The 25,035-nt window shown below is 39.0% G+C and overlaps 1 protein-coding gene across 3 annotated transcripts in view; it reads right to left on the bottom strand.

Annotated features, from left to right (window-relative positions):
* Positions 1–25,035, bottom strand: part of BABAM2 (BRISC and BRCA1 A complex member 2) — a 178,668-nt gene that overhangs the window by 60,653 nt on the left and 92,980 nt on the right. For all 3 annotated transcript variants that reach the window (XM_074863510.1, XM_074863512.1, XM_074863511.1), the window contains one exon: positions 22,803–22,912. In XM_074863510.1, the coding sequence (XP_074719611.1) occupies positions 22,803–22,912 (110 nt within the window). The remainder of the gene's footprint in view (positions 1–22,802; positions 22,913–25,035) is intronic.

Below are 25,035 nucleotides of genomic sequence, written 5' to 3'. Positions count from 1 at the left end.
CTTTCAGGTAGTTGTAGAGGGCAATGAGGTCTCCCCTCAGCCTCCTCTTCTCCAGACTAAACAACCCCAGTTCCCTCGGCTGCTCCTAATAAGACCTGTGCTCCAGACCCTTCACCAGCTTCGTTGCCCTTCTCTGGACACGCTCGAGTAATTCAATGTCCTTTTTGTAGTGAGGGGCCCAAAACTGAACACAGGAATCGAGGTTTAAACTGTTTTTATTTCCATGAGTGAACAGGATACTCCTGAATGTAGTTCTGCTACTTACTTTTTTTAAAACTTTCCTTTAGTTTTTCATAAGGATGCTCAAAGACCAGTCACCACTTGTTGGAGTCAATGCAGGTCATCTCAAGCACTGTGCTCTCTGTTGCACTGATGATGGGCACCACAAGGGAAAACTCACTGGAAATTTAACATTAACAAACAAGAGCCACCTGTATCCAGAGAATTGCCACCAGAGCTTTTAAGCACAGCAAAGGTAAGGTTTTCCACTTAGAGAAAACCAAGTTAAAGGAGGTGGCCATGGAAATGACAAATGCATGATGAAAGCTGGGTTTTGTTCCTGATAGGACTTCCCTAAATTTTAGGCAAATGGGTAATGTCCTCATTTCAGAACCTCCCTCCCAGCATGTATGCATGCATATGCACTACATAAAACCTATACTGATTCCTTCCCAGCTAGGGGTAGTCCTGTCTCACACACCTACTGCAGCAATTTGAACAAGTCACTAAGAAGTATGAGTAAATAATTAGTTCTAACAGCAGAGTTAAGTCAGCAGTGGGGCTCAGTAGTGACTTGCATTGTTCAAAATATTCATAAATGACCTACCAAAGAGGCAAGCTGCCAGGGGGCAGTTCAGTGACAATCTGTTACTGAGGGTAGTCAAGACAAGTTTCAATCATGAAGAGTAATAAATGGGTTTTTAAGCAGAAGAACTGGATGATAGCAAGAAATAGGAGATTTAACACAGACGAATATGAAGTGATGCACGAAGAAGAAACAATCCTAACCGAAGATACAAAATCATGGACACCAAGCTGAACATTCAGCTGACCTCGGGGTTATGACTGACAGTTCAGTTAAAACGTCAGCTCAGCACCAAATAAAAAGCCAAACAAAAAGCCAAACGAAAAGAACTATGGGATTATGAGGAAAGAAGTAGAAAGTCATCTGCAGGACGACTCAAGTCTGGAAAGCAGAAAATGAGGGCAGGAGTATGACTGAGAACCATAACATGATAGGTGATGTGGAAAATGTGAATAAGCATTGAGTAGTTGCTGTCTCTTCCAATACAAGTATAGTGGTCAGCATTACACCAAGCTAACAGGAGCTAGGTTCAAAACCAAAAGGAGGTAGATCTTCATGCAAGATGTAGTGGAGCTGTGGAATTCCCTGTTCCAATATCTTCAAAGGGTAGGCTGGACAAGTCCATGGAAGAGAAATTAATTCAGGATTACTGAATACACATGCATCAAAGTCCCTGAGCCACCAATGGCTTAGGACTGGAGAACTATTAGGGCAAAATATCAAATGTGCTAGCCCTGTTTCTATAAATTTTGCTATCATTTTGCACATGCATGTGATTTTCTAGTTGTGCAACGTATTTAGATACTATTGCAAGGCAGTTTACAGGGATAAATTTTATTCACAAACACATATCTCTCAACATAAAAAAATTAAAAGGACTGTCACAGTATTATAGAACTAAAATAGATACTAATTGTTTAAATGATGGGGTTTGCTTAAAATTGCAATGAAAGTAGTTGTAAGTGTAACCTGAACTAATGGGGTGGGAAAAGGCAGAATTTTACATTGGTTATATTTAATTTTCCCCCAGAGAAGGTTTTAAAGTAACTAATTTTGTGATGAGCAAAATGAAAGGTGGTATACCTTCAAAGAGCTTTAGATTTGATAAGAAGAACGAATCACTGAAATAAATAAAGATCTTCCTCTGAACACCTCAACAGCTCTGCAACAACGACCTAACTTGTTTGACATGAACTCAGGCTGGGTGGAACATCTGGAAAAGCACCCCATCTGAAGGTGTAGGACCCTGCCCTCTTCTGCAAGTACCAGTGATATGTCAGGGATCATGATGATGTTTTTAAAAATGCACAGCTCTGCAAAACGTACTGTGCTAGCTTCCCCACCCCAGCTTAACGTACAATCCCTCTGACAATATCAACAGTTGCCTAACACTACATTTCACATACCACCATGATTTGGATGGCATGTACTTATTTGAAAGAGAATTTGAAGCACTAACAGTTACTGTCATGAGGTTTAAGAGGAGAGTGAAGGAAGTAAACTGAGAATCAAGGTTACAAAATGGCTCTATTCATTCCTCTGTGGGGATGAAACAGTATGAACAAAACAACCAAACCCCAAACACTATTTACTTTGGGAAACAGAGTATGTCAAAGTCCTCAGAGCAGGTGGAGTCAAATAAGGACACAACTGGCCTGAAGACACCACCAGCAAATTCCTGTGCACAGTGATATTTCTGAGTACAGGTATGAGCTGCCTGCAAGATTCTGAGAGGAGGGTAAGCAAATCACATCCCCCAAACACGGTGGCGATTTAGGGATGCACTTACTCACTAGTGAAGGTCCACTTACAAGCAATGCTGGAGTTGTGATTAAAAAGTCTTACAGCCATCACAAACATCGCTGCCAAGGCCTCTTACATGAACAAATTTTGTAATTAGCCAGTGCTGCTGCCTGAGTCTATTTGTATGCTCTTTGTTTCAAGCCACTGCAGTATATAGTAAAGATGTGGGTGATGACAGATACAGCTAGTTCTGTTTAGCATTTTTTGGGAGGTGGGGGAGAGGTAGGGAAGACAACTACAAACATTTTACTTGATGCAACATTCTTTGTTTGCTCTTTGGGAGAGTTATAATGCAAACTTGAGTTGATACTCAAGGTATTTTCATTAATAAGAATTTGAAGTAAAAATACTAGCAAGTACAAGTAGATAGACCGATTTATTTGAATTGAATTCTGCAAAGTAGCACACCTCAATATTGAAATCTACAGATCATGAAACAGTTTTCCATAGGGCAGCAACAACAAAAGCATCTCCATATAAGCCCTCCAAACTCAGGATAAAAGCCCAGAGGAATCCCCTGTAAGCATGGGAGGTAAATTCAGTAGCTACGGTTAAAGTCACTACTTGGCTATTTCACTGGGAGTTCAAACTGTCAGAATTATAGCATGGAAGAGACTATCAGACCGAAGATGTGTCTATGAGGAATTAAAAGACAACCAACTCGCCTCCCAGTTGCCATTCAGTTTCTTTGCTGCATTAAAATCAGATAAAAATCAATCACTGATAGATTTCCCAGCCTTCCCTTTCTTACTAACTTCTGCCATTCCTGACACTGTAAAAGACTGGGAAACTGATGCTATCTCGTAAGACACAGCAAAAACCCCAGTAGTAAGTTATCAGAAATTTCCTACTGTGAAATACAGGTTGTATATTTAAGCATAAATAACTTCAGAAAGAACGAATACCAAAGGGGGAAAAAAAAAAAAAGCACTTGAAGCTTACAATAAAGAAAACATCTGAAGGCTGATATTATTCTAGAATCGTGTAAGTCAGAGACAAGAGAGTTCACCATCCAACACACTTCAGATTTGCACTTACCATGAAATCCCATGCTGCAAGGTTCAAGGAACAAAGCAGAAGCGGTCGAGAAGAATGGAACTATGTCATTCTTTTATGAGAGGCAAGTTTCCTGAAAAATTGTGTTGCCTGTTTGCAGCACCTGAGCTACACAACCAAAGCCACACTTCTCAAACAGTAAAGAAATATAAATGATTTGCTTCTCTGTTCAGACTGACCTAACAGAGAAGCTTTTGGATAGAAATTAGTGATTGTAATAGTATTACTGAAGAGACTGGAGGTCATGGTTATATACATCACAAACTTTTCAAGTACTGCATACTAATATCTAGAGTATTCCTTGAAACTAACTCATCACTTCCTATTCTCCAAGTCTGCCAAACCAGTGGCATACCAACTGATTTAGCGTATCCATAAATTTCTAATATGATTGGTGTCCTAAATATTTTCAGAGCATGAAAGACAAAATTGGTTCAGAGAATGTCTAATTTTCATCCTTCAACTTGACAATACATGAAAAATAATATCTGAAATGCATTTATTGCCTAGTTAGTGACCTCAAATTCGATGTATTTGTGGAAAAAAGAAGACACATAGGTCTTTATATGTCAAATTTACGCTCCTATGGTCTGTGTAACACCTGCTCCAAATTCCTTTCTTTTTAGAGACCTACTTTGGAAAGTGACCTATCTAAAGCCGTGGTCAGCAGTTGGAAAAGCTATCTATCCTTCAAGGAACCATGTATTTATTCAGTGTCTAATTAGTGTCAACCTGAAGAACATTTATGAGAACTTGGTCAGGACTAAAAATAACTAATTGTAGCTCATCTAGCCAAATGCTGGGAAAGGTTGGAATGTTCAATACATAGTCTGATTTTTCTAACTTTGCAAGGGGAAATAAAAATGCAGTACATGTAAAAGCAAGTGAAGTTGGGAGAATGGCTGACTACAAATTATTATTTATCAAGTCCAAAACTCAGGGTAGACATTTCAAGAGCCCTAAGATACAAAAATTCTTTTAATTTAAAATTTTATACTTAGCCTTGAAAATCCAGCACTCTACCATCTGTCTAGTATGAAATCCCCAGAATTGCTCAATTCTACTGAAAAATCTTCAGGACAAGGCATTTTCATATTTACTTCAATGTAAATCTACACTAAAGAGGAGATGAAACACAGACAACTCCAAAGGAAGGAGGAGAGGGACAATTAAAGAGAAAAAGCTCCTAGCTGGGAAAAAAAATAACTATGTTTAAAAAATGTATTTATATTACTTAAAAGGACAAGGAAGAGACTTCTGGGCAAGGCCTGGCAAGACAAGAGGCATATGCACTTGAACAAAGTGACAGAGAAGACAGAGATTCAGGAATGTCCCCAGAGTAGCAGCTTTGATAATTTGGGGGGTGAAATAGTGGAAAAGGAAGGAGGGGAACGGAGGGAAGGGAAAGGTTGCTGGAGACACTGGAGAAATCAGGGTAGCACTTGAATATTAAAAGTATACTGATAAGATATAGTTTATGGTTTGTTTGTTTTTTTATTTTAAATTTGTAACTTTACTTACAGTTCTGAAAAAACCCCTAACACTCCCCTTTGTGTTAGTTCACATACTTTCCCGCCCCTCTTTCATATAGTACTAAGAGCAACCCAACTGAGAGATATTTCTTCTCCAACAGTTAATTCAAATAAGTACTACACATTAACAAATCTTTTGGATACTTTCAACATAAAACAGAATTTAAAACAGCCACAGATGTGATGTTTCAAAAATCAACTTGGGGCACTGGTACCCTAATCAAGGTGAAAGTGTCTTCAGCAGGTACCATATCAAGACTGCCCAGACACTGGAGTAATTCCAAAGGACCAAATTAATTTCCAAAAGCTGTTTGTCTTTTTCCTTCCTAAGGATTTAGGTCTCACATTGTATGTACAGAATTATAAGATGAGCTTATAAAGGCCTACTGCAACATTCTCAAGAGAACTAAACTGAAATTCATGCTATGTTGTAGGTATAAGAAATTACAATAAACCAAGTCCTTGAACATCACCATCTTAATTACAGAATTGCTCTTTCCCAAAAGCTCCCTATGAGTTCCTTTAATGCAATTTCACCCTCCCAAGTGTTAGTTATTATTGTCATTCCAACACAACTACAAAGAAACAGAAAAGTAAATTTAAGTACAAATAGATTTTTCCTGTGTGTTCAATATAATGGTACAACCCAAAATATAGATCCTACTACCTAAAATATGCTACTTGAGCTTTTTGGAAGGTTTAGACGAAGGGACAATTTGAGGTCATTCCCCCTAGCAACACACAACAACAAACATGACTCTCCCTGTGCAGCACCGATTTTATGTTTAAATAAATTATCAGAAAAACTTTTCTTTTTAATATCTGACTGATAAGCAAACCAATTCTACTTCACAGCTCCATTCCAGGTGTAAATGAACACACTGACTGGAAAACTTAAGCTTCCTCAAACTAATTGCTTCTGATTTCCTAGAAAATGCAGTTTGGGAGACTGAAAATGCCACACAAGCAAAATGATACAGTGTTTAAAAAAGAAATCCCCCACAGTCAATATACTGGAAATCATCTCTGAATCATCATTGCCCATCAGATTTCCAGATACCCTTTGCGCCCTCCTTTAGCAGAATTCCTATCTGACAAGCCTGAAAACAAGAAACAGAGTCTCCTTTTGTCCTTTAGGATTCAAGAGTTATTCACCTATCTATTTGCTGGTATAATAAACTCAAAATCTGGGTTGAGAAACTTACCACAAGACCAACTTTAAAAGATTACTATGGAGGCTAGCAACAGTTTCTATGTTATTAATCCAATCAGACAGGTTTATGCCTGTCATCTTTGCCCAGATTTGAACTCCTGTTGCCCAAGAGAATAGAAATTGGTGATGCAGGAAGAAATGCTTAACTGTACAGTATTATTTGCTTGTGGCTCAGCAAGCAGTTAACCACATATGTGAAGCTCTGCCAAGATGTCCTCCTACAACAAAGGAACTTAAAAAAAAAAAAAAATCAAGAGAACACAAACACAATTGGTAATTGGCAGATTTTGGATGGAACACTATTTACCTACTATTCGTTCTTAAAATAGAATCGAGTATTTTTACGGGTTTTTAGGACTGAACAAAATGAAAAGACCTTTTCTGCTTGCCTTAACATACAATTATAATCAGCTTGCCAATTGCAGTATCTATTTATCTCTATGTTACTGAGATATTCTATCAGGGGTCAAGGATCAAAAATATACTGAACTATTAAAAATACCTTTCTCATGGTGGAAAGAAATGTACGTCTGCACGTACTGAATTTTTTCCTTCATTTTCTTTTGAGCATATTGCTCAAATGACAACAGTGGAGATATTAGAGGAACCTGTATCATATGTCAGTGCACCTAAATGAGTATAGCCTCAAAACAGCCTATATAGCTAAGGCAGGGCAGCGATTAAGGACCATCACTAAGTGGGAAGGCATTTTAGGTACAAAATTTGACTCTAAAAGAAAGAGATCACATTTCTAAGCCTAGCAACATTTATCTGGTACAGAGTGAGATTATCAAAGGGAGACTCTATTTGGTTCTAGTTTCCTAATGATGAAATCTTTCTGACACACAGGGATACATTCACACATCCTGACAATATTTGGTACTAACTTACCCCAGACAGGTACCAAGAAGATAAACACATTAAAGTTCGTGAAAAACTTACAGATATTCAGATTAGAAGACAGTAAAATGTTTTATCAGTGGAACAGCATGAAGAAAATTGTGTACACTGTATTCCTTGCATCATTTCAAATCAAGCCTGGACAAAACGTGTAAAAATTTAACAAAAATATCCCTGCTAGTATGGTTGTAATTGAGACATTTGAGGGATGTCCTGTTGTGAAAAATAAGAAAATGTTTGTATTTTAAACATGAGCCACAGTTGCCAATTTAACCATCTCAGAAATGTGAGTTCTCCTTTAGTCCTGAAAAGAACAGTGAGAGGTTACTGCTGTAGAAGGCTTTCCCACAACCTTCTCCATTTCATTCTGCTGCTGAAGAAAATAACTTAATGGCACCAGATATTAAAGGACTGTGCACATGCAGTACAAATATAACCTGCCCAAGATAACTGAGGAAGAATAAAGGAAAATACATACAAATAGAAGTGAAAAAACCCCACCCCAAACTGTCTCCTTTAATAGGCCAGTTGCACACAACACACTGCTGCTACAAGGCCTCAGCACAGTGTGCCTATAAATCCTGAACACCCCTACATTCTTGACTTTAAAGGGAGTCAGCTGTAGGACCTTGTTAGATATTAATTAACAAAAAAACAGGGAGTTGCCTTGGTGAAAAGTAAACAACATTCCAGCTGCACAGAGTCTGATGTAACATGGGTGGTTGCATATAGACTCTACCATTAAACTATTAAACAAAATATGCTGAACAGATTGGTAGATGAACAAAAATAGAATGCTAGACTTTCATAGCATTAGTATAACAAACAAAACCAGGGTAAATTATCCTTTTTTCTAGCATTTTCAGTGTGCTCGGTTGTACATAGAAAGTACTCAGCAATGCCATTTGCATTGCCAAGATCATTCACTGCTAGTGACTAGTGGTTCTATTTCAGGGTATTTTTTTTTTAAATTTTGCTGTAGTATATGAAATTTAAGAAAGAAAAATATAAATTAGTACTTGTGTACTGAAAAGAGACTAGGAGCCTTCAGTACACAGAGTTAAAAAGATAAAGTAAAAGAGAGTTCCCTGTATTACGCGCCTTGGTGTGGCAAGGCATACCGCCATCCATAATACTGACGCAAATTCTTTGATTTTTGCCCCCATACTGCCCTACACTGCTCTAAATTATGTCATGTACCAGCTGGTCCTAAAGGACCGTGCACTGGTGATACTTGTCAGAATATAGCAAACTCATATTCTCAATCCTCATGCCATCCCTTTGCTGTCAGCAGTGAGATGGGAACTTAATTTAACTTTCTACTAGCTCATCATGACCTCCAGCCAGAGCAACCCCTATCTAGCAATATATCCTTAAGACCTCACCCTTCTGTGTTGCTAGAGAAGCATGTTGAGACTAACAAAAAAAGCCTAATTTATGGGGAAAGCAAGTGGTGTTAACATAGCTTCTATTACTGATTAGAAGTTGAAATGTAAGAATGGTAGCTCAAGGTTGAAGAGTACCTTGCTTCCATACCACCATGATAGATGGCATACCATTAACGACATCGTATAATACTGCTACAACAAACTGCACAGCTTCAATCCAGAGGAGCCTTTATGATCTCAAGGACTGGGCCAACTGAGGCCTTGAGATCCTCAGACTGAACTTTTGGAGGAACTCCTCCCCTGAGGAGGGTAGCAGAGGAGCAGACCAGTTCCTCAGGGAGGCTGTAGGATCTCCACTGTGGGAAGCATTCAAGACATGGCCAAACAAAGGTCCCGCTACACAAAACCTGAGCTAGTGCTGGCGGTAGTCCCGTGCCAAGCAGGAAGGTGGGCTGGATGACTCAGAGTTCCTTTCCAACAAAGAGTTCTACAACTCTGATGTGAAATAGGCCACTTATTTCTACAAATGAATTTTCTACAAAACCACTGTAGCTATCACAGTTTAAGGAACTTTGATATGTTTTATAAACTGATGTGACCTCCAAAATTTTAATCTAACACTAGAAAAACAGAATCAGTAAAGAAATTCATAGTACTGAGAAATTCGATCCCTGTTATTACTGCGACATGTATCCTAAACAGAACACTGTCATGGAGGGGAAAAAAGGTTGTTCAATTACATGTAATCCAGATTTTGATAAACACAATATAATGGAATTTTTTTGCTTTCACTGTTGCATAAAAATGCTGAAGTTTTCTCTCCTTTTATAAACGGAAGCAATTAACTGTAGAGAAAAATAACATTAAAAGAAATGTAAAATAAGCATTAAGTGTTAGAAAAAAACATTAATGTTGAAATGTTTTAAAATAAAGAGAAAAAGGCACTGAAATTGTAGACAATGCTCAATGACTGTTCTTGGATGTGCACTGATTCTGTGTATCAGACAATTAAAAGGGCCATTAGATTTTCATTGATCAAACAGTGCCTAAACTTTCAACAAGACTTCCTTTGTCATGATGTATGTTCATCATTCAACTGTCCTTGCAGTTTCTATGTCAACTGCAGGAAAAACTGCTACCTGACATGCAAAATACCAGAGGCTCACTTCTTGAAAATGAAACACATTTTCAGAGATGTGTGCAGAGCTAAAAACAAACAGCCAAAACAGAAACTAGAAAATAGAGACGGAACTTAAAGGAAAAAAAAGTGGCGGTAAGAAAAACTTAAGTGGTACATAAATGAACAAAAACAAGAGTACCAACTGAAAACACCAGGATTTGAGGTGGTAGGAAGCGAGTTACGTAGTCCTCATTACAGCTACAAAAGAAACACAGACAATCTTTGAGCAATGGAACAAATTAAGAGGATCGCTATGGAATTACATGTACGTGCCATCCAACCATCTTACCATTACAGAGTAAAAGGAGAAAAAACCCAAAAATATCTGGGAAGTCGACCAAAAACATGACCTGAAGGAATTACCTCCACAAAATGTTGCAGAAAGTCCTACTTGCCCTAGAGAGGAGGGCTAGGGAAGAGCAGAGGGGGCTGCTGCTGCTGAGGTACACGCAACCTCCCAGGACAGGCAGAAGTTGCACAGCTGTTTGAGTTGCTATCAAAGGCAATCACAAAGAAAGGAAAAGGAAAGGAAAGGAAAGCAAGCAGCAGTCACGCTGAAGAGCAGAATTGCTTTGCACGCAGTACTTAACATATGGAATAAACAGTACTGAGGCAACACAAGGGAACAATTAGTCTAAACGGTTTTGTAAATATCTTGGACAAATACCAGAAGAGAAGAATACTGAGGAAGACACTGACTAATTCAGGGGAGGGAAGGGGCCTAGATGGCTTTTCTGGCCTCCTTCTGTCCTTATGTGCCCTATATTTATATTTGAATGCTTGCATTACCCAGCATATAGGCTATTTAAGGTCAGGAAAGCATTGCAGTAGCACAGCTGCCTCCAGCAAGTAGTGCTTGACATCACTAAACCACACAGAAGAGCACAGCCCTTTTATTGGCTTCAACAGCAAATATCTGCAAGCAGAATTGTTTCGCTCTATTTGTACAGGTTTTTCCACTGCACTGTGGCGTCTGCAACTTTGGTACCAATAGTTTTGTCCACTGAAATTGTTACACAGCTGAAGCTTCCTCCTCACGTATTTTCAGTGGCCCCTGACCAGAAACCAGCTCAAAGAATTTAGTTTTAAAATCCAATGAAAAAGAATCTATATTTTCGTATTCTAAAGTTTCAGTTCTTGCCAAATTTAACCTGTCTTCCTCTGTGGGATGTTTGACACATACTGCACGCACATATTAAATATCACGTGAGCTCTGTGATTTAAATTCTGTAATATTCTTTGCTGATACACACGTATGTTTTCCAAACTATACATAAAAAAGAGTCCTGATTTTTTTCCATTAACACATTGACTATGTGATTTGTAGAAATCATACAACCATAGAATGGTTTGGATTGGAAGGGACCTTAAAGATCATCTAATTCCACTCCCCTGCCAAGGGCAGGGACACCTTCCACTAGATCAGGTTGCTCAAAGCCCCGTCCAACCTGGCCTTGAACACTTCCAGGGAGGAGCCATCCACAACTTCTCTGGACAACCTGTTCCAGTGTCTCACCACCCTCACAGTGAAGAATTTCTTCCTTATATCTCATCTAAATCTGCCCTCTTTCAGTTTAAAACTGTTACCCCTATCCTATCACTACACTCCCTGATAAAGAGTCCTTCCCCACCTTTCCTGTAGGCTCCCTTTAAGTACTGGAAGGCTGCTATAAGGTCTCTTCAGAGGCATCTCTTCTCCAGGCTGAATAACCCCAACTTTCTCAGCCTGCCCTCATAAGGGAGGTGCTCCAGCCCCCTGATAATCTTCATGGCCCTCCTCTGGACTTGCTCCAACAGTTCTATGTCCTACTTATGTTGGGGGCCCCAGAGCTGGACACGTACTCCAGGGGGGGTCTCATGAGAGAAGAGTAGAGAGGGAGAATCACCTCCCTTGACCTGCTGCCACACTTCTCTTGATGCACCCCAGGATACGGTTGGCTTTCTGGATTGCAAGCGCACATTGCTAGCTCATACTCAGTTTTCCATCCACTAATACCCCCAAGACCTTCTTCACAGGGCTGCTCTCAATCCACTCACCACCCAGCCTGTATATGTGCTTGGGATTTCCCCAACCTATGTGCAGGACCTTGTACTTGGCCTTGTTGAACTTCATGAGGTTTGCATGGGCCCACCTCTCAAGCCTGTCCAGGTCCCTCTGGATGCCATCCCTTCCCTCCAGTGTGTCAACTGCACCACACAGCTCAGTGTCACTGGCAAACCTGCTGAGGGTGCACTCAATCCCACTGTCTGTCTTGCCAACAAAGATGTTAAACAGTGCCAGTTCCAGTACCAATCCTTGAGGAACACCACTCATCACTGCTCGCCACTTGGACATGGAGCTGTTAACTACAACTCTTTGAGTGCGACCATCCAGCCAATTCCTTATCCACTGAGTGGTCCATCCACCAAATCCGTGTTTCTCCAATTCAGAGACAAGGATATCATGAGGGACAGCGTCAAAGGCTTTGCACAAGTCCAGGTAGATGACATCAGTTGCTCTTCCCTTGTCCACCAACCCCATTGTAGAAGGTCATCAAATTTGACAGGCATGATTTTCCTTTAGTGAAGCCACGTTGGCTGTCACCAATCACCTCCTTATTTCCTGTGTGCCCTAGCACAGTTTCCAGGAGGATTTGCTCCATGATCTTGGTAGGCACAGAGGTGAGACTGACTGGCCTGTAGTTTCCCGGGTCTTCCTTTTTTCCCTTTTTAAAAATGGAGGTTGTGTTTCCCCTTTTCCAGTCAGCAGGAACTTCACTGGACTGCCATGACTTCTCAGATATGATGGACAGTGTCTTAACCACTTCATCTGACAGTTCCTATGGATGCATCTCATTAGGTCCCATGGACTTGTACACCTTCAAGTTCCTTAGATGGTCTTGAACCTGATCTCCTACAGCGGGTAGTTCCTCATTCTCCCAGGCCCTGACTTTGCCTTCTGCTACCTGGGCGGTGTGACTGGAGCACTTGTCGCTGAAGACTGAGGCAAAAAAATCATTGAGTACCTCAGCCTTCTTTCTCCATATCCTGGGTAACCAGGTCTCCTGTTTCGTTTCAGAGAGGGCCCATATTTTCTGTAGTTTTCCTTTTATCACCAACATACCAATAGAACCTTTTCTTGTTGCCCTTGACGTCCCTGGCCAGATTTAATTCTAATAGGGCTATGACCTTCCCAACCTGATCCCTGGCTGTATCCCTCCCAGGCTCGCTGTCCTTGATTCTACCCTCTGTAGGCTTTCTTTTTATGTTTGAGCTTGTCCAGGAGCTCCTTGTTCATCCATGCAGGCCTCCTGGCATTTTCACTTGATTTTCTCTTTGTTGGGATGCATTGCTCCTGAGCTTGGTGTCATGAAAGACAGGAGTGGTTTATAAACCCACTGAAATGAAAGGATTTCAAAACACTGCTACCCCATGTCATGTTTGATAAACATCTTAAATATGCATTTCCAAATTTTCTTAGCTAGATACATTAATGACTGCAACAAAAAAATCCCACAAACCCAAAAACCCAAAATGATGCAAGGCAAATGTGCCTCACAGCATACAACAGAATTTTGGCTCTTAATCATCCAGATCAAAGAACTGTTGAAGCACACAACTTCTTCCCTATCCAAGTGCTAGGGGTTTCTTCTAATGAAAATCAGGGTGGGAAGTGGGATGTTGAACATCCAGGTCTTCTCATGACACCAGTTTTGAATTTGATCAGGGTGCAAAACTCAGAGGTGGGTCCCACAGTTTAGCTGTAGCCTGTGACAACTCAAAGACAGCAGAAGAATTCACTGATTTGCAATGAAAGAGAGCAGGGAGCAGCAGTACTCATTCAAGGTACGGAAGAGGACTACAGGTACAAGAGTATTTCTTTCTTGCTGGGGAAAAAAAAAAGCAAGCTTCTACAAACATAACAGGAGTATGCAACTCCTTGGATGTCAGGGCACCCATAGGCCAACTCTAGCTACCTCTTTGTGTTTCTTCCAGGTTGCAGCTTAATCGGCTCCTGCTATTCCTCAAGAAGTGCTGGCTGTAGAGGAATGAAAGATGCAAAATGTACAGGACTCACATGAAGTCCTGCTCTGCACAGTTATGTTTTTGGCTGTTTCCGCTTTCTACAAAGATCAGCCTACATGTTTTTCAAAAAGCAAACCTATAAAATACAGCAACTCCATTCCATTTAAAGAATGGCTTTTCTAAATTGCCTACAGGATACACTTTCATTTAAAGAAAGCTGAAGTTTAGTATAGTTACAGGATGCCCATGTTTGGTTTACAATTCAACAAATCTTTGTGATTTGTAAGTGGATTCTCCTCAGAAAGAAGTTCTCAGTATTTCTAAAGGGGAATCTGTTATCAAGGAAAACATTATTCAACAAAAAGTCTCACATTTGTGAATATGTCTTTTATACATATGCTCCAGGTAGGTCTAATGTGCAAGTGCTGAGAGGAAACAGGGTTTCAGCTAACATTCACATGAGCTGAGTAGCTCATGCAGTTAAGTAGCAGGACAGACTGTGACTGCCTCATACGCCTTAAATGAAATCAGCAATACAATGAATCACATTCTTGACAATAATTAGGGAAAAGGAAACCCCCAGAAACTTAGTAGTCATGTTGCAAAAATCAGCCGTAATTTATTTTGGGGAAATGGCATCTTCATACAAGGGATAATTAAGGAGATATTAAAGCTCCTTTCAAGAAGACATTAAGTTTAAAGTGCCACTGACTGTTGGCAGGCAGAAAGTGAAGAAAACTGAGGGGTGGTAGCTAGTACTACTGTGGGGTCAGGAAGCTTATGGGAAAAAGGCAGGTCAGCAGGGGAACAAGCCCTTGTGGTAATCTTGAAGGATGCACTTTAATCCTTTGACCACACAGACAATGGGGCCAAGATCCCTCCACTTACAGTCTCCCTCCTGCCCACTGGATTCCCTGCAGGGCTGTTCCTCTGCCATCCTAAAGCCACACTCCCCGTGCCACTGCATTCCCTGCCAAAATGCCAGCTACAGGGACGTGGTTCCTAGTGGGTACTGCCAGCTCTCCCCACTTGGGGTGGGAAGAAGACAACAGAAGCAATCAAAACTGAGGTCTTTCACATCCAACTGAAGTCTGTGTTTCACATTTTTTAGAGGTTTTATCTGAAAATCCTTAACTCTTCACTTCTAAGTGGTCAGATTTGTACCTGTTGAATGTGACCATCTGGAAGCAAGCATTAAACAGTGGCTGACTTTTTGTTAACTGTTTTCAATAATAAAACAGGAAAAGTCTGAAGACAGAACACTATAATGTGCAGATCACAATTAGAGTGAAGTTCTCTGAAAACAAATTATTTAGTCACCATATTCAGAAAGAAAGCCACATATCCCAAATATACAAAAATCAGCTTCAGTGAAGCTCTGTTAAAAGTTGGTATCACATTCTGTAGTGGTGGGCTTGGATTTACATCAAGAACCGGGAAAAATACCCATGTGGCAACAAAAGCGGGTTCAAAGTGTACTCTAGGAAATTTCAGTTTTCATAACTGTTGAGTAAATGTGCCTTTCTATACTCACTGCACTTGCTGCCAAGACAAATTTTAATTAACTCATTGTAACTACTGTTTGTCAGGTTTGGTAATTAATACTCAGTTAGAATGGATACAGTTGAACAGCTGAAGCTCAACTTTGAGCTTAAAGAAAAACCCTCCATGTCCCGCTCATGTGATTACATCTAAGGATAAATTGGCAGAAGTCTCAGACTTGTCAGATAATTTCTAAATTTGATGCAGTCAGTAACTTTGAAGCGCTTTTCTTCTGCAAGAGCTACTTCATTCCAAAGAGACAGTCTGTGGAATTAAGCATGTTTAACAACAGAGAAACTACTACTTCAATTGTGATTTCCCAGCAACTTTGTATTTAATTGTTGTTGCTTTTTAAAGTAGTATTTAACAACAGCACATTATCCATCAAACCACAATTAACTTAGCCCTAGACAAACTCCCTGTTAAGTTTCTCTACATACAAATTTTGCAAATCAGGTTAAGACCTAGTTAGGAATTTTTTAGGTTAACATTTAACCCCAGTTACCCGACCCTTGTTCTGTGGCACAAGCCATAGAATAAAAAAAGATGACACTTGTTTCAAATTTCTCTGGTCAGCCTAACTAATTTTATGGAAAATATTTCAAGGAGGTCCTACAGCTGGCCCACAATGTTCTTTAGAACAAATGGTTCCACATAAAAAACCCAAAAGATTCCTATTAATTCTTAGGTATGAAAAAAATCCTGTTACCTGTGACAGACACGGTTCAGTACTAACATGGATTGATTCTGTTCAGCAGTCTTCCTTTCTCCTTCAAAAACATGTCAAGAAAGGAAGACGAAATCTGCTGTGTGTGCTTTAATGTCTTGGGGAAATATCTGAGAAAGGCACTTCAGTACTGCACCACGGATGTCAGAATGGCAATAAAAATACCCTTCAACCCCCCAAACTGTAAGAACAACATAGGCAACAGAAAAGCCAAAACCATTCAACGTATCAGAAGAAAAGTAAGATTTTTTGTAAAACTAACACGAATTTCTGTAGCAAAGTAAACACAACCTAAGATTTTTTTTTTTTTTTAATTCCTGTTACAAATACACGGGAAGATTTCAAAAGTACTAAGTACTGGCCTAGCTAGTAACTGAGATGACAGTAATTTTCAATGTCATTTCCAGAGTTAGTTTCGACTAATTAAAAGTGCTTCTGACAATCTCACTGTACAAACATACAAGTCTAAACATATGGGCAATGGTAAAGAACCAAGAATACCTTTATACTGTCTGACGTCCTAAGGAAAAATTACTTTGTTCCCTTTTTCCTTCATTATCACCCTTTGTAGGAGGGTAAACACGCCTAGAAGCAGTGATACCACAGTAAAAATGCTGAGAAGGATGTTTTAGAAAAGTGAATCTTTACAACGGTACTTAGAAATGCCTGTGTTGAAACAGGGCTTATTACAATGAAACATGGTATACTTATACCATATGACAACATAACATGAAACAGAACTGTACACTTAATTACAGTAGCCTGAAATAAACTATATGTACACAAGTGAAAAAATGCAACACCTTAACGGAAAGATTTGTATCTAAAGGAAACAAATGTGTTTAAAACTACTGAAATTTCTGCAGACCATTCCACTCAGAAGTATGTAGAGGAAGGGAGTTGGAGAGAGTCCTGTATCACGTTTCCATTTTCTTTTGTAATTTCTTTTCATTTGTTTTCTAGATGTACTTTTCTACTATACAAGAAAATTCTTTAAGGGGTAAAGTACTTGATATATCATGTAAAAATACTCCCTCCACCATCAGGTTACAGAACTTTATGCATACAGGCTGACACTCTGAGAGAAACCTGACAAAACCTCCACAAAGACACAAACCCTTCCCAATGTTCAACTCTTAAGTTTTGCTCTGAGACTCGAGGCAATGCTGAGCTCTGGATTGCCACAAAGCCTATTTCAGACCAAAAACTGCCCCTTATCTCCTATACAGAGAAACTGGTACCTCATTACCTAGCAACGAAATCAGTCCCACTGAACTGCCTCAATTATTTCATACCTCAATGATTAGGTCTGATTGCTTAGTCTCTTAATAGAAAGAAAACCATCTTAAAAACCTCACTAAGTGAACCATTTAAGGACAGCTTTAACATCGCCAGCATTAAAGCACCATTTAGATGATGGACACATAATCTTAGTTCTTCTACAACTATTTTCACTAATTGTTCTGTATCAGCTTCAGAAAAAAAAAGGAACAGCCGGTACAGTTGAATGCCTGGGATAGAAATACAAGTCAATCTGTTTTGACTATCAATCCCAGTCTACTCTGATCTCTTCTGAAGCTGTCAACAGCCCAGCAAAAGGTGGCTGCAGCAAAGCAGATGATTTTTAGGACACATGAAGAGTTGTAAAGCAGAGCTAGACTGGAAATCAGGTTATGGTACTGGCTACAGTTTCAGAAGATTTGGATGATGGAGACATGGCACATACAGCAGGCTGGAGATCTCACTGACTCATTGGCGAGGCACTGTGTAGAGGCATGACCAAATTGGGCTTAATGGAAGAGAAAGCTCTGCAAAGCAACAGTCATTCCTGCTTCCCATGTCTGCAAAGATGCTCTGGGATTTGAAGAAGTCAGAGACTGTCTTGGCTGTCTACTAACAATTCTACTGAAATCATCAAATCGGATGAATAGGCACACTTTAATATGCCAAATAGAAGACCTTCTTACTTCCGTCTTTGTAGAAGACAGACATATAAAAAACCCTAAACATGACCACTCATTTAAAGACTGTGTTATTCATAATCATTCTGAAACAGCGGGCTTGAACCAGTGATGTGCACTCAGCAGTATGGCATGCCAGCTTTTAAGGTGAAGCCCTTCACAGCACCCCTGCATCTCAAACGTAGCGAGAGGCAGTACCTGGCAGTAAATGGGTAATATTCTGTGGTTTTTCCCCTCCAGCTCCCAACAGTAAGGACAGGTAAAAGATAGGAAACACTATAAAGCAAATACACGTTTAAATTTCTCTTCTGTGTGTTGGTTTTTGTTGGGTTGGGTTTTTTTTGGGTTTTTTTTTCCCATCAGTGAAAAACATACAGAAACATTCAAAGACTAAGAGTTCAGACCAGGTTCTTGTTATTCTCCCCTGCCCGTATGAGAAGATTAAACGCAGTCACCGAACTCTGCATACCACCCTCAGTCACGAAGAACCCTCTGGCACAGCTCCCAGACCAGTAAAACACGGCCATTTCAGTCCCCAAAGCATGGAGCCTGATCCATTTAAGCAAAACAAGTTCTACTGACAGCTGGTTTTCTTAGCATATTCACGTCCGAGTATTTATCAGAGAAAAGCCCTCCAGGACAACAGTGTTTATTGCAGGATTATTTCTGTGAATCCAGGGAACACAGCATTCACTGAGCAACAGTGTTTCTACCCTTATATCTTTTTCCTTTAAAATGTGAACCAAGACAAACCCATTTTTATTTTCTTTAACACAGACAACTCAAGAAGGAAAGAAAACAAACCATACATTAAATTTCTTTTTTTTTTTTAAAAATCTTCCGATCCACATTCACGTGTAGTATGCTGACACACATTTTAAGCATTAATATAAAAATTAGCTGTTCAATCTCACACTGACTCCTTGGACTCAGAGTCTAGCGACTTTTAATAAATGGAAACCAAAGGTATGCTGGGTATTTTTATTACAAATTTTCTTTCTATATGAATATCTACTATACTTTCACTAGAAAGATAATTTTGAGCAAGCAAGATGCTTTCTATCAACAGGTTCAGAGACATTATGAATAACACATGGAAATGTGACAGAGACATAAAGGGTAAATATCCCAGGAGCTCCTTGTCATGCAGAGAAGTGCAGAAGCAGCCTCAGAATACGTCTGTGCCTGCCTAGCAGCAGGAGGAGGTCAGGTGGATGAGCAAGTGAGGGGTCTCAGGTACTGACACTGCTTAGCTCTCTGACTCTCTCCCCAGAGCACAGCAGCCATCAGCAGGGGATGAAGAGAATCCTGTGGCCAGCCCCATGCCCCGAGGTGGGAGGAGGAGCAGGACAAGCCGTAGGGGACACACTCACAGATGCTGACAAGCACCATCCTCTCAAGTTGGGTGGTCAGTCTGTGAGGTTTCCTAGCTTACCACTTCCTCCAGAAGTCTGCAGAAACTTGTTTTTATGATACTACAGTTATGACGGTAGTTTTTAAAGAAAATGCATATCATAAATATCCCATGTTTCATTTTAACTTAATCTAATTTTTGAAATCATTAAAAGTGACTGTTATTGGCATCTATCTGCTTATTGATGCAGTGCAATAAAGAATAAGAATTCTTAAAATTATAAAATGTAAGTTGTTTCAAGTGATTGAGTTCAAATTAAAGAAACATTAAGTAGAAATTGCTGTTAATATGTTTTGAACAATTAGTATTTAAAGGAATGGTTTTAAATTAGCAGGTTTTAATAAAAGAATGAAACCAGGTATAGTTATGAATAATTATTGCTGAGATTTTTATAAACTAACACAAATGCTTCCCATCCCTAAGTGTGGGGTTGTTATTTTACTGTAAGAACTGGACTTTACACTCTTGCAGCCAGACAACACCACACAAGTCAATGGAACACTGATACTGACTCGAATGAGCCACGATACTTCTCTACTGCATTTCTACCCCCTGCGTTAATATATGAGCTTTTTCGAGCCAACCAATGTACTAATATCTTAGCCCCAAACCATAAGAAGTGGACATGTCTCTCATTTTGCAAATGTCTCTTTCAGAGTCTATGACAAAGGGCAGTCAAAGTCTTACTAGTATTATGTTTACCATCCATCTTAAAATAGAGCAAATGTGCTTTACAATAATCCTTTAAAGGAAAAACACTATATTCATATTGCTAGGGCTCAAATTTGCTGACAAGATCTGTGGGTATGTATCATTTTTAGAAAATGCAGTGTGGGAATGCATGTTTATATGGTAGAGCACAAAAGCAATTAAACCTCTTGGGAAAGAAGGAGATAACTCACGTTACACAAACAGGCCCTTCGCTCTTATTTCTCTACAAAACTGAAACATTTCTATCTGAAAATGTTTTTTCATATGTCAGGAAAATGCTATTCCTGTTTGCTTGTTCCTCCTAAGGTGAACAGAGTTTAGTATTAGCAAAATAATTGTGGGAATTGGGTATTTTTCCTGTTTTGTTGAGTACTTGGGAATGTTATGTTGGGAACTGTCAACTACTACTTACTCCACCTCAAAATCTGCTGCATAAAAAAAATACACTGGTAATTTGCTTACATCGCTTTTGTAGATGCAATTACTGTTAGCAGCAGGAAAGAACTTTCATAAGCAGAACACAATTCAAATGTAACATGCCATGGCCTCAAGTCATTAAACTAATCCTCGGGGCTTCTTGAGGCTTTTTGTACTTTTGGCAAAAAGTATAAAGAAGTATGCATTGTTGCTTCAGTTCCCAAACATTGGAAAGTTAAATATCTAGACTGTCAGCCCCTGCGAAACAGAGCAGAGGGAAAGAACAAGAGACAAGTATACCTTTGTTACTAAAGTGCAATCGAACAAACATTGAAAACATACCCATACTTTTTTTTCATGGCACACAGGAAGCAGCCAGTAGAATAAAGCAAGGTGCAAGAGCTCACAAGCAACTCTGGTGTTACGGGTTACCAGTACCTAGATACTGTGATGAATGCCCTACAAATGCATGAGGATGGATTGAGTTAGATGACTGAAGTGTCTCAACTTTGATATACAGATAACGTGACAAGGTGTGGCATGGAACTCCAGGGTTTACTGGCATGATTTTAACATGACTACATAAGCTATAAATGACAAAGCCATAAATACATCAGATGTGTCAGATATATGCTAACAGCACTTGAATATCTTTCTGCTATATTGCTCTACATCACACATCTAAAATCAGATATTTTTTAGGGCACTGACAGAAAGTGCAATACTTTTCGGAAGCCAAATTGTTCCTTTGTATTGTTATTCTTCTTGGAATCGAGAGGTTAAGATCTTTCTAAAGATACTGTTGAAAGTGGGAAAATAGGCAATGTATTCATTAGCACAAGGGTCATTTAGACAGACATAGTGGCCTGAAATACACTCAACATGTGATGGAGCTGAAAATACAATGGAAACTAGTGACAGCCCATTTGCTTTTAACAGCAGCTGAACAGAAGAATCTTTTGGAACGCGGAAGGATAATTACATGTTTGACTACAATTATTCCCTCAAATAATGCTGACAAAGTAGTGAATTGCTAAAAAATAGGAAAATGTAAAAGCTGCTAAACATATTGTGTGTGTGTTTGTATGTGCATGCATAACCTACATTTTCTTAAATAAAATATCAAGGAAGTCTTAGGCCTTTATCTCAATCCAATCTTGGGTTTTGTTTTTTAAACCGCATCCAACAGTTTATACAGACCAATGCCCTGTTGAGCAAAATGCAAGATACCATGTTCCTTCACTCACACAAACTTTATCATTAAAACTGTGGTAGTCAGTGTTTCCCATCTTTTCTTCTCTACCCAGAAGTGTCATCACCAGTTTAGAGGAAAGTCACTGCAGTATTAACCACAAAAACAAAGCGTCACTGAAACAATGCTGGACCGGTTTGACTGCTGTATATCTGAACAGTCTAATGTAGTTACTTTTTCGAAGCAGACGTTACAAGACTGAGATACTGAAGGGAAGGAGAAGCATTGAGACATTCTTAATTCCAGAAATGGAAGAAGAAAAATTTAATGAAAGCAGACTGATTTCTAATCCTCCCCCTTCCATTTTAACAGTAGAAACTCATTTCTCAGCAAATCTGTTTGCCAACTGGTAAACAGATCCGTAAGGTTCAACAATCTTCAAATAAAATATTCAGATATTCTCTTGGAAAAAAGTAACTTATTAAAGTTGAAAATTCCTGAAAAATAGTTAATAAAGCCCTTTAGCATCTATGACAATACTTTATTCAAATGTATTATATTTATACAGAGTGCTTACCTTCTCAAAAGAAAAAGAAATTAAAGATTCCCCCACAAAAAAAGCTATCAGTATGCTGTACCATAGGAGGCACCCAAAATATACTGCTACAGGAAAACACAGCATAGTTTTCAGATTATGATGCTACAGGAATATTACATGTAGCCAGTGATGACTTTTCTTCATCCATCTGTGGTCCAGCCATAGATACAGAACTACCTGAAAGAAGATCTGTCATTTCTCCACCACACACACACTCACAGTGATCACTATGACTTAAGCAATTCAAAGCAATCACATGTTACCACCTAGCAAACAATCCTCACATGTATCAGCAAAAACCTGAAAGTTCAGAGATGAAGTAGAATGAACACTCCAGAAAAAAAACAGTCTCACTCACTGTTCAATACGTGGGGAGAGGTACAGCTTAGGAAAAACCTGAGTAGCTTCTGCATCCTCAAAACTAACGGAGAGAAGTGCAACATCTTCTCCAGGATCTTCATTCACATCCTGCACATAAAAAATAATAAATATAAAATGGCAAATGACAGAGTACTTATAAGCTTACAGATAACAACTAATAAGTCATATACCAATTCCTTTCGGAGAGACTAAGTAAGGAATCTAAAGTGTAATCACTAAAAAATACATTGCAAATGTATTCTTTCTTACTATGTTAGGACTTAAAATGTTCTGCCAGGCTTAATTTCCTTTAAAGTATCAAAATAAAACTAGTGCGTTAGCAAGTGTACAGGAGTGTAGTGTTCTTCAATTAACTGAACTACGTATTTCAGTAAAGATGCAAATTTCAATTTTAAGAATTCCTGGTTTAGCACTAACATCAGATGCAAATGCCAAAGAATTTTTTAAAATGCTATAATATCACTGATTTATGACCACAGATTTTATATTTGTTATTTTTCAGAGTAGTATACGGTCCAAAATATCTGCTGTACTCAACTCCTACTTCTCTTGTGGATGAAAAATGTTTTTTGTGATCAGAAATTTGTATCTAGAAGTCATTGTCCCCAAGTTTCCTGCAAATCAAACCTATGCATTACTTTCGGCAAAGATTGCATACTGTATAAAAACTACTGTAAGAAAAAAAAAAAAATCCATGCTAAATATCATGACAGTCAATCTTAATGCATTCACAGATGAGGCCTCCTTTGTATCAGAACAATCAGTTACAGTTTTGGGTTCAGCTAGAACAAATTGTTTCTGGTTAGGACCTGACATCTCTCCAACTCATAAATCACATACAGTACAAACAAGCATATTTCTGCTACACACAACTTCATTTAAGCTCTTGACCTCTAGTTAGAAAGTAATGAGTTAGCAGTGTAGTCACCTTCATCAACAGCAAGTAATACGGTGTCACTTGCTGCTCACAAAGAAGTCCTTTAATGTGTTTGTGCATATGTACATAGCAACTTGCCAAGATGCATTTGTTTTTATCCGTTTTGGAAAAATACAAGAGGAAATAGATAACCCAGCAGATATGTGCTCAAAGCAGGATCAACATGGTGCAGTGTGCCCTGGTATGCTGTCCCACAAGCAGCTGTGAGGAAGGAACATGCAACCACTTAAACATTGTTAGGAGATCCTGCCCTAACTGGGGAGAAAAAAAGAAAAAAGGGGCTGCTGAGTGGTTTCAGGAAGACAATCTCATTCCATTTGAAGCTTTGGCAGGACTGAAACTGTTAACATCCAGAGACACTAGTTGCATACCAGTTATTATGTGCAGTACACAACACGCCAAGAAACTTAGTGATAAGCTGCAGGGAAGAATGGGTCTTAAAAAAAAGCCTAATTGTCTTAGATGAAAAACGAGACAGAGGTGACAGTGTTTTCTTAAATTCTGCCCTGGTGTGCAGCTCACTTCTGACAGCTGAAAGAAAAGCATACTCTTAGAAATGCCACTAAAACGGTCATGAGAATACTATGGCTGGAAATCAGAACATGGTTTTAACCTGAAGTTGCAGGACAACACTCCATATGAGTGGTGAGGACAAAAACTAGTTGCTGTCCTGTTGGGGTATGATCAGTTTATGGATGGGATTATGTGACATGGTTGCCTGGAATGGCAACGGACAGGATCTTGTGACCCACAATGTTCCTTTCAGTGTTAAGTTTCCAAGGGGTACTGTCATCTACAGTAGAACCACCAGCACAGATTACAAAACCTTTTTCAACAAGACAAACAACAACAAAAAAATACGCAAGAGTGCAATTCCCCCCAACCTTTTCCCCAGTATTTCATATACTTCCATCATTAAGGAAAAACTTTAAATGAGGAACAGCATTCACTCCTGAAGCTGAGTATGCCATTAACTGGCTTTTTCCCATTAATTTGCTAATTGTGAATCAAATGAAAAGAACTATTAAGTCAGATTAAGTAGTAATGCTAATGATTAAAAAGATTTTATTTTAATGGGCACTCTTCAAGAGATGACAAGTACATATAATACATTCACTTGTGTATGTATACAGCTCTTCTGAGACCATCTTCTTTTGTTTGTAATTCTTTTCAAATAATTTGTTTTTACAGAATAGAACCTACATGCATTTTACAAGCTACATGGAAAAAACCAAATGTATTTAATCTTGCATTTATTATTAGTGCTTAAATT

Source organism: Strix uralensis, chromosome 3, assembly GCF_047716275.1.
Source record: "Strix uralensis isolate ZFMK-TIS-50842 chromosome 3, bStrUra1, whole genome shotgun sequence".
Classification (NCBI taxonomy): Eukaryota; Metazoa; Chordata; class Aves; order Strigiformes; family Strigidae; genus Strix; species Strix uralensis.
The sequence above is the reverse complement of the archived record's forward strand: the minus strand, read 5'-3'. Positions and strand labels throughout refer to the sequence as shown.